Raw genomic sequence first — 11,296 nt, forward strand, 5'->3', positions numbered from 1 at the left:
CCTACCTGGCTGGACTCATTTGAGTCCCATTTTTGTTTTGGGGTTTTGTTGTTCTCCCGCCCTGGCGGGGGGTTGGGCTACAAGATCTACTAGGTCCCTTCCGACCCTAAATCTATGAAACTATGAAACTAAGTCTAGGTGTGGGTCAGGGTTTGGGTGTTTTTGGCACTCCCGCTCTGAAGTGCTGTGCATTTACTAACTAAACCACTGAAGTGTGTCCCTTCCCGCTGAGCAGTGCCTTCTTAGAAAAGATTCCCTCATCGGTGGTGCTTGGACACTGCTCTAAAATGAATATTACATTTCCTACCTGCCCCTTTCAGCAGTTGATTCTTTTTATCTATGCCAAACACCATGATGAAATAGCTAATTACAGTGCCCCTTTGCATGGCACACTAGAACATCTGCAGGATGTAGCAAATCCCAGAGCAGACATCATGATACTCACCTTTGAAAGAACCCTGTCTTAGTGACAGGTAGCAAATATGAAATGCCTCTGCAACTATGCAGTAAAGAAAACACATTTTCTTTTTAAAACTTTTTTTTTTTTAATTGAATACAAAATCTTTGGGATCAGGGAATAAGCAAACAAGATGGCTACTTTCATCAACTAGAAAAGTAAATATCTAGAACTGAAACAGGATGTTAACTACTGGTAAAACCCAAGAACATTGATGGTCATATGTTCTACATTAGATAAAATGTGATTGTCAGCGACTGACAACATCTGCCTCTTGCCTTGAATAGAGGCAGGACAAAAAAAAAATTAAACAATAAAGTATAATTATAATTCAATTGGTCTCAGGGGAAAAAAAAGAAAGGGAAAAAAAAGGATTTTATTTGAACTAAAAACTGTCCTTTCCAGCCTGCCAAACTGAACAGCTCATGAACAAGAGATTTTTTGTTTAGATTAGGCACTTAACAAGTATCTACTGTTCTTTAGCTCCTCCTAGTCTCCACACTGCAAGGCCCTTCTAAGTTATGCCAGAAAAGGCTACAAACAATGCCTGCCTAGACATAAGAAATCTGTTTTCCTTTTTTTCTCTCCTCCAGCAACTGTCTTCCTGAAGCTGACCACAGCAAGAAGGAGTCAAACTGGAACACAGGAACATTTGAGAAAGCCATCCTACTTCACGTGGGCAAGAAACGAAGAGGGTCTTTACCGCTCCGCCAGCTCCCAGTCTTCTTGAATCTGTTTCTGCCGGGCCTTATGATATTCCTCTCTCCAACACTTGGAGCAGAAGCCCTGCCAGGCCGGGTTCCCATAGTAACCACATCCTTTCTTGCATAGTAGCTCTGACTGATCAACGTGAATTCCTCTGCGTTCAGATTTTAGGCTCATTTTCTTCCTGTTGAAAGAGAAAAGGGTTAGAGAGAGAAAAACTTGCTAACAGACTGCTAAAGAAAATAAAGTGCAAATACTTTAAAGAATGAATTTATTCCATTATACGCAAGCTACCCTACGTTTTAAATCACAAGGGAAACAGCTTCTTCCCCTTTGAGAACACCCGCAACTACTGGGCTTGTCACCAGGCTGTAGCAACAGGATTTACACAATTTGCACAGCTTTGGTTAACTTAAAGGGCAACATGCAAGACAGCTATTTAAAGAGCAGGCCTGATTTTTCACTCCCCCCCCTTGTATAAATGCATCAGCCTGCAGGGTAAAATGAAGAACATTCCATTTCCACCACGGAACAACTGGCTGAAAGTGATTGCACAAGGTGGTGGAGGATCAAACAAACTATCTTTATTACATTATTACTTTTTGAAATCAGAGACAAGCCCAGTCTAAATCCAAAGCTAGGTTGAAGAGTGAAACCAGGAAGTCTCATCTCAGAGAGCAAGTATTCTCTGCTGCCTATTAGTACATGGTCATGTTAACACTTGTACCTCCCTAATTGCTTTTATGTTTGAAAACAGCTACTTTATAGAGATACATTCTTTCTACCTGCATGGTCCCAGAACGCTGCACCTTCAGCCAAATGTCAGTGACATTTGGCTGAATTTTGAGGCTACCTTTAACAAGAAAAATTCAAGCATATTTGATGACAACACTCGGTTGTTTTGGTTTTTTGTTTTTAAAGGATTTAGGCAGTCTCAACCCTGCAGACTGGAAACAACAGTGCAAATTTACTTGGTCTGGTAGGATACCTGCTTGTCCTTGTTTTTCACAATGATGGAGCAGCTAGCTACCTTTCCAACAGCTGCCAGCAGTTCTCCAATCTGAATGACTTACTCTAATTTAAACTGCTTGGTTCAAGTCCAGGGCAGAATTGCTTATGACATTAAATCTAAGCAACTATGTACTAAAGATTGCTGCCTATGGCAAAACAACCATTGTCATCTGAACCAAAAGGCCCACCCATGCAGATTGCAACCAAAAAGTCAGAACCTTTTGTCAAACCCTAGTCAAACTACTGCAGGAAACTCTGGCCTACAATCTGTTACCTAAACTGATCCATCTCCGATGTCAGAAAACCCATTACTGTTTCTGCCCCCCATTACTCCTACTGAGAAGCAGTTTCAGAACCTCACTCCTTCAAAGTATAGAAATCTTCTAATTTCCATCTTAAAATTTATTCACAGCCAGCTATGCTCATTTGTTCTTGTCTCTTTAGTTTAAATAGCTCTTCTAGCTCCCAGTACGTGTGGCTACCAAACAAACACTCAAGAGCAGCAGCTCACACACAATACTGAGCAAACTACATAAGCGCATAACTAACAAGCATTCACACAAAACGTCTTCAATGACCTTCAAATCACTAGTTATTTAACAGCACCATTCAACTGCAGAAGAAATACATTTTTCCCCTGTATGACCATGTTACCAGTGACAAGCACATGAAAGTAAATGTCATCACTTCACAATGTTTGATGGCAAGGGAAATGACAGGCATTTTGACCCAGGCTAAATCATTTCCCTGATGGCTAAGGAAATATATTTAACAAGTTACACAGAATCAAAGGTATCCATGTTGTAGCTGTATTGGTCTAGAGACAAAAAGAATCAGAACTCGTGGCAGAGATGATATCTTTTCTTAGACCAACTAGATTTTTACAGTCTTTTCTCCTATGCCTGAAGAAGTGTGTTTGTGCCCGAAAGCTTGCAATTAAAGACATGTTTTGGCCAAAATCTAGTTGGTCTAAGAAAAGATATCACCTCTACCATGAGTTCTGACACAATGAAAGCAACTTACTCTAAACAAGAGTCAGTTTAGGGATCTAGTCTTAAAAATGTTCATGTTTGGACTCCCTTCCTCATTTTGTTTTGGTTTTGGGAAAGCAACAAATTATCGCAATAAATGAGCACCATCCAGCTGAGACTCCTGCACTTAACAGGCAACCATTTAGCTAATGAGGCTGAAGAGAGTAGACAAAGCTAACTGCATTTACTCAACTTGGACCTTACATTACAGAAATGGGCATGCTATCAAGCTTACTGAGTAACACAAGAATAAAAGTGGAACATGAAGACAGTCTTCTTTCTCTTCCCTCTTAACTCTACAAATAAACTTATGTTAATGCTGCACAGAGGAACTAACCGAAGTCAACAAAATGGGGGTAGTGAAACCCTGGAATAATTCTGCAAATTCTCTTCACCAATTACCAAAGCCACTACCTAAACATGTAGCAATTAACTAAAGTGTCATACAAAAGTCAGAAACAGGACAGCTGCCTTTAGACTATTCCACTGAAGAGGCTTCTCTTAACGAAGCATGGTTTTTCAAGCTGCACAAGCAATAATTTTATTTGCACCATTTTCATTTGCCATCTGACTGCTTCCCACAACCGTTCCTTGTTAAAAGAAAGAATCAGTTTTCAAGAAAAGCTGTAACCTTTGTTAGCTACTAGACTCTTTCAGGCAAGATTTTATGTGGAACGTTTTTATAACAGGAGTTTTAAATCAGTTCTCCTTGACCATTCCAAGCTGCCAACTCACATTAGACCCCAAACATTATAAGACAAGAAAATTTGGGAACTATTGCCCACAACTAGAAGCAGAAACTTAAGTTTCTTCTGCTAACAAGGGGAAGCAATGCTTGAGACTCCAGTGAAGCAATCTAGGAAAATAAGGGAAGCAGAACAAAGAGCCACACGATTACAAACCTCCATCATTGCTACCATCTTCAGAAAGCTTCTACCTCTATATCCAAGTTGTTACTACAGTGGTTCAAAGCCTCCCACAATTTTCTGAAACTCAAAAGTTCACCAATTCAGATAAACCTGCCCTCCTGTGTATACTGAACTTTCACCATACACTGCAAACATTTTTTACCACATCAGAACCAGAATCTTAACAATTTGGATTTAAAACTAGCAAGTTGAGTCTCTAGTTGAGAAAGTCTTGTGTAGGAAAAAAGGCTAGAAAGTCAGACCTGTGTCCTCCCCTCCCTCTGGAGAAACATAAAGGGATAATATCCAGCGCCAAGCCACTGAAATACTAAACTGTTCCCTTTTCTCCCTTCCTTTAAACATCTCAAATTACAGTTAGTTTTTTGGATCCAGGAACTAAAAAGGTCACCCTGAATCAATATGAACATACTGCCTGCCACACTTCAAGGTAAGACAGATTTTTCTTACTTTGTCTTCATTTTTTATTCTTCCCCCGCCCCCAATGATCTCATTTATAATGAAAATGATCTGTAGCCAAGCCAGTTTTTCTGCACATCCACCTTTATGTGAAGTTAGTTTTCCATCTCAAGAAATCAACTATTCATTTAATAAAATAAAGAGCACAACTGAACTGCTGCATTATACAAATCTACTACCATTCCTAGAAAAAGATTATTATTGGGGCTGGCTGCCTAAAGGTCAAAGAGATCACAGTGGTTTTTTGTTTTTTTTAAAGCTATGATTTTGTGTTCTAAGATTATTCCTCTCCTACATCTGCACAACTGGGCCCTTTACTTGTATTTAGATGAACATACTGAACAAAAGCAATGGCTGCCTGAAGCTCATTTTTAGATGGTGACTCAGTGCAATGGAAAAAAGCAATTCAACTTGCACGGACACTGGAGATGCAAACAGTGTTCTGGGCAGCTCCCCTGCTGCCTGAGCAATGAGATATCAAAGGGAAACACAAGAAAGATTTCTCCTTGTCTTCAGGTAATGGAAGCACTCAGGTCAAAACATAACTATGAAGCAGCAGAGGGCCATGAAGAAGAATGAAGTGGTGCAAGTCACAATGGTACAATCCATTGATACTAGCCAGCCATCCTACGTCAGGTACTCAGTGCTCTTCATGCACGCTCCTCGAGTAGCTTAGGACCTGAGAGGCGCTGCATCTCTGTTGCACAGGTGTAAACATCTCTGGTACATTTCCATTAGGTCTGCTCTGAACATGCAGCAGCAGCACAAGTGCTGTGAAGGCAGAAACTTCACCCTCCTATGCCCTCCCTGCAAATATCGTAACAAAGAGCTTCCCTTCAAGCTGCTGCCTCCCCAGGGAACCCAGATCAGTTATAACAAGGCACACTATACTGAGCTACATTTTAAGTATCATCAAGGAAGTGGAGTTTTTACATTTTTAAAAAGCTGATTTTTAAGTTAATCATTTATTTTTCCCCTTATGCCATGCTCAGAGCTGATCTTACAACTTTCTTTTTACATCAAGGCCCTCTCCGTGATGCAGCCAGGCTTCAAGCTCTCCTTCAAGCCTTCATATACATTGCAAGAGAGTCAAAACAAATGTACCAGATCACCATGGGCATAGGTATGGTTTACTCAGGAGCATCTGAATGAACAGTAACAGTGCCAGGCATCATAGCTTACTTTTGCTATGCCAGTTGGGGATTGGAAAGGAAAGAGACCAAGTATTTACTGTCTTGAGTACTCTGATGAGCACATTGAGAAAAACTACGTATTAGAGAGAGCTACATCATTCTGCACTGTTCCAATTACAAGCCATAGCCACTTGCATTTGTACAATACCCAAAGTGCTGCAAATGCATGTGGGTTGTTCAACAGGTATAATCAGGCAGCTACACTGCCAAAAATCTCTACAGATGGAAGAGCCCAGTTGTGCAGCTTTTAACTGTATCGTAACTTTGTGCTGCAACTGGGAACTGGCTTTGTACTTCACATAGTGCCTTTTTTCCCCTCTTCTTTTCTTGAGTTCGAGGAAAAAAAGGGAACAGTGATGATACATGCCAGTACACAAAGACAATGAAACACCAATACACAAAGGAAGGTGAAATAAACAAGGTAGAAAAGACATATCTACTTACTGTAAATTTTCTCCCTTCTCCCCCTGCCACAACATTTGTTTAGTGAGACCACAGGGCAACTATTTATAAACTTCAGACTAAACGCAGTATCACTAAATGACATGCTTGCTACTTTGGTACCAATCGAAAACTCCATAGCATTACTCTTCCCTGCCACCCAAAGCTCTTTCACTTTGAACTTTACTTACGCATGAGAATATTGCGAGTAGCAAACCACTGTGCTTTCATCAAAAAGAGCCAAACAATACTCAATAGGCACATTAAGGTGATACAGAAGTTTAAGTAATTAAAAAAACAAAAACAAACCCTCAGCAGCACCTCTGCCTGACAGTACCTCGTGATATACGAGCATCAGTTGTAACTGGCATATAGTCAAAATCTGAGCTGCATGTAAACAGTACAGGGCTTCAATTACTGCAGCTTTGATGGCGCTAAAGAAACCATGCATATCATGAATGTCAGCAAGATGTTGAATCTCCTTAGCCTCGCCTTCCCCCTATTTGTTCTTCATATCATGGATCCTCCTTTGAGTCTCCAACAAGCCAAAGCAAAGGTCCAATTTCTTTTGCTCGGAGTTGGTGGGCTTGTGCTTGCAGTCGATTGACTCTTGGATCTCCTGGTTGTTCTCATCAAGCCCGTCCTGATGTTTTCTGGAAGAGAATCCAAGCATCTCTTCATAGGCACTTGTGGGGTGCCCTCAAGGCCACTGTCATAAGCTGCTGACATTTCCCCATCATCATTTACTGGAATTCACCAGTTTCTCGTTCAGGCACTGGAGGAGGGTGTTGCTTGTTTGGGTCCCCGAGTCCTTCAATACTGATCTTCCATAGGCTTTTATTTTGCTGCAGCTGTTGTTTAGGAGCCAGTTTGAATGAGATAACCAAGTGGATGAGTCAGTGATCACTCCAGCAGTTGTCAGCTCCTAGCACAGTTTGGGTGATGTGGACATGTTTGCAATCCTAGGCATGGACAATGACACGGTTAATCAGGTGCTAATGTTTAGATCCTGAGTGTTGTCATGAGGTCTTGTGCCTGTTTTTCTGGTGAAACGGTGTGGGGGATGGTGAGTCCATGTTCTGCACATTTGGTCAAGAAGATAATGACACTGGAGTTGACCTTTCCTACTCCTTTCTTGCCAATGGTTTTGTTTCAGAGGTTAGAGTCCCTTCCATCTCTAGCACTGAAATCACCAAGAAGAATAAGTCCGTTTCCCTCCACAATGTCAGAAAGGACTTGGTCAGAGTGGGCATCAAATTCCTCCTTGGTTTCATCAGCAGCATCAAGAGTCAGGGCGTACATGCTGATGATGGTGGCATACTGTCTGTATAGGAATGCAGCAGAGCCAACAGTGGTATCAAAAAGTTACACAGATTGAAACAAAAGGTCTCCTATTTTTAGATGCATATGGAATCCAAACATAAGAGGTTAGCAGAAGAGAAGACTAAGAGTGTACCTTAGCCTTTAATACTGGCAACTCCAAACAGCGAAAAAACACCATGAGGCCCAGCACGTTTGTCTATGAACTCCTGAATCCCTCTTCCAGTTTCTCTCTCTCTCTCCAGAAAGAAGCAGAGTTTTAAAAGTATTCTCTTGGCTTCTGTCATGTTCCTTAGAGACAATCCATGTAGATTCCATTAAGCAGCTCTGATCAAATCCTACATTTCCTTGGTCTAAATTCCCACACCACTATTAACCCCTTACTACCATGTTAATCCTTCCATTAGAAATAATAAGAAAACTTATTCTGAAACAATTCTGAATGCCTGATGCAAAAACATTTAAACCAATTCATTATCATGGCTCTGGCATTTTAACATTTTAAAACTCACACCAGGAAGAGAAACCAAGGAAGACTGCATACGCATATGATAAATAATCAGCTGTTTCTTCACATATTTACTAGTGACAGAATGGTAGATTAGACTTGCATAACATGAGAAAGGTTTCAGGTGGGACCTCCACTAGTTCAAAATGTATTTTCGACACTTTAAAACCATACATGTAACTATAAAACAGATCACATTGTTTTTTCTATAAAGCTGCATCTTAAAACAAAAAGCCTACCACCCCCACACATATCACCCACAATTTGTAGAGTAGAGGTAGTGCTAGTTTAGAAAAGCCTTCACTACCTTTTGTTAAGAAATCGTCAAATCCCACCTAAACCAGATGACTAGACTAGATAACACAACAGTAAGCACCAGCAGTCAATCTATGCTAGCACTCATAAGTTGTGTCCAGATAAGCACGGATATTTGGTTCCCTGAGGACAATCAGCAGCAGGACACCTTGTGCCTCTGCTAGATGTTCCTGGGGAACACCTGTGCCACATGCCCTCTGATGCACAGCAGGTTACCTCAGATGGGGTAGGGGAGGCTGGGGCCAGTAACTGCACTGGCCCCAGCAGCCTTACCTGGGATCCTGGGGGCTGGGGAAGATGCAGCTGCATTGCTTCTGCAGCTTGGAGCCTGGCTGGCAGCTCGACATGTGTGACCCTGCTTTTTTTCTGTGCAGGTTTTTTTGACTCCTGGATCTCCAGGGGTCAAAACCCTGCCCCCACACTGCAAGGTAGTAGCGCAGGCAATGCCTGAATGTGCGGTATGTGGCACCACAGACGGGTGTGCGGCATCACATATCACGTGGCCATGCTCACCTGGACATGGCCGTATGGCCAGCAATGTGGAGCTGAACTAATGCTGAAGTGATGGTCAACAGTTTTCACAAATTAATCACTGCATACAAGGGAAAAATGATATACCTCCAGATACACCAAGATGCAAGGGAACCAAAATTGCCAAAATGAAGAAAGATAATCTCAGCAACTACTCCCATGGGAAAGAGCAATGTCATCATTTCAGTGTCTTCAAGTAGCCACAAAATCCTCCAGTAATTGTCTTTAATTAAAATACTACAAGCTAGCGTTTGAGATGGAATTAGCTAGTCAGACATTCTACTATTTTACTACTGAATGAAAATATTCATTCAGAAAAGCAAGGCAAGAAACTGCATGGCATATGAGTGAGTCATGCAAATGCTCAAGCACTCATAATTCACACACAAACCTAACACTAAGTGTTCAATCATGTAATTAGTATGAACTTGGGAAAAAACCTAGAAGTTAAGTTCTTTCATAGGGCAAGGAGGGGCTAGATGACTTGGATCAAATCATACATAGCAAATATGAAATCAGCAACCTAGTAATACAGCTACCTGTTTTGTCCTACCCCAGCACCATATTAACCCCTAATATAAGTTTTAATGAGTGGCTGATTAAGTAATTAGATAAACAGCAACAATGTTTATTTCCTAACATACTATTACTTATCTTCAAGTACATATTAATCAGGAAGAGAACTATTTTATCTTTCATTCAAAATCCATACTTTTGCTCCAACTACTGGTTTAAAATAATCCCAGATCAGTTTGCAATCCTTTCAATAATGTGGAAATGCAACGGCAACATATGATTTAGCAATACTTGACACAGGAAGTTATATCCCCTTGTAACATTTTTAGTCTACTTCCAATGTACTGGCTGGCTATCAGGCCTCACAATTCCTAGTAAACCTAATTTATTATTTATTCCAGTTCTAAAGAAAGATTTCAAAGTCACACTTGAAGCACTACCCACTTTCCAGTACCGATGCTGCAAATTTGAACTACAATTTAAATTTGTCCGCGTCAAGGTCTCAGATACCATATGTAGCGATGAATACTAATTTTCATCATGAGGATCAACAATAAAGTTAATGGATTAACTGACTATTCCGAGGCATCTTTACCTTAAAGTCTCATGCCTTGTATACAATAAGTTCTTTTAACCTCTACCAAATGAATCGCAGTACCTGGTGTGCTCGGAGAAATTCAAGCAATTCACCATTACATTTTATAACTGTTATCTACAAGCTTCAGGACTGCTGAATGCAACCTCATTATTACATTCTTGATGTTAAGTATAAAGCTAAAAATAAAAATATCAGTTCCTCAGTTGCGTACAAAGTAAAGTAAGTTTCATTCAAGACTCAAATCCTGAAGCATTATGCTTACTTGCACCTGCCTTGATACTCATGGCACTTCACAAGCATGATTTTATGTGACAGTCTGATGACTTACGTAGGTCATAAGAAGTACAATAATGACAAGGAGAACAGGCATAATAAAGGACTTTATGGCAAATGATAGACAGACTGTTACATAATTCCTAACACTGAATATGGACTTCAAAAAGTCCTTGCGAGTCCAGTAATTTGTGATTACATTTTAAAGCACCCATCCATAGTTTTCAGTGTTCTCCTTTCCCCCAGGTCAGATATATATCCATTTTAATGAACATATTTCCTTCTTGGAAAGAGAAAGAGCACTTTAGAAACCAAGAACATTACAAAAATATTGCATATTCACCTATGTGTACATTGATTCTGTTAGCTTTTTTAATTCCACAAATGTTCCCAGCTATATTTAATGTTAACAATTCAGACTAAAAAAACATTTCAAAGAACCTTAATGACCAGGACTTCGCATAAACCTAAATTAAGTTATTAAGATGGATCACTAAGGATCTCTAAGATCAGGATGGATACCATTCTCGGTCAACAAAAATGCTTAAGTATTTATAAGAGAACAAGTGCCCCTAAATATGGCACTATAAATGCTCTGAAATAATGCCATTTCATCTCTGCTTGAAAGCATTCAAATGTATTAAATACTACAATATGATAACAATTTTTAACTTCTAACAACTGCCATCAGCTCCCCTCGGAAATATTTAACACTTAACCTAGACGCCTTTCGGTATATCAACATTTGCCATACTTTCTCTGGGTCAAAAGCATCTTGCAGTCTGGGTGAACCCTCTGCAGAATCCAAACATCTTGCTTGGGAAAAAAAAACAGCTTGAAAGGTTTTATGCAGCCAACTTGGCTTTAAGGAAGTTGTATTTATCCCTTGGAAATACTGACTTTGAATGAGTAACTTCCCAAAAGCCTGTCAGAATAATCCAAGTGTTAAAAACCACTCGGAAACTGAGGATGAAGACTTCACTTTTCCATCTCAAAATCAGTTCAGTTTTGG

General features: G+C 40.2%; 1 protein-coding gene across 8 annotated transcripts in view; it reads right to left on the reverse strand.

Moving 5' to 3' along the window:
* The window catches only part of RABGEF1 (RAB guanine nucleotide exchange factor 1), a 23,453-nt gene extending 16,618 nt beyond the window's left edge, over positions 1–6,835 (reverse strand). For 2 of the 8 annotated variants that reach the window (XM_019511336.1, XM_019511335.1), the window contains exons 1-2: positions 6,533–6,835; positions 1,161–1,346 (exon numbers count right to left, since the gene is read on the reverse strand). In XM_019511336.1, coding sequence (XP_019366881.1) covers positions 1,161–1,339 — 179 coding nt within the window. In that variant the 5' untranslated portion in view covers positions 1,340–1,346; positions 6,533–6,835. The remainder of the gene's footprint in view (positions 1–1,160; positions 1,347–6,532) is intronic. The other 6 variants (XM_019511337.1, XM_019511338.1, XM_019511340.1 and 3 more) reach the window with 6 other exon arrangements.
* Between the last annotated feature and the right edge of the window lie 4,461 nt (positions 6,836–11,296).

The sequence above is a fragment of the Gavialis gangeticus genome, unplaced genomic scaffold, assembly GCF_001723915.1.
Source record: "Gavialis gangeticus isolate Ggan-Ray unplaced genomic scaffold, GavGan_comp1, whole genome shotgun sequence".
NCBI classification, from domain to species: domain Eukaryota; kingdom Metazoa; phylum Chordata; order Crocodylia; family Gavialidae; genus Gavialis; species Gavialis gangeticus.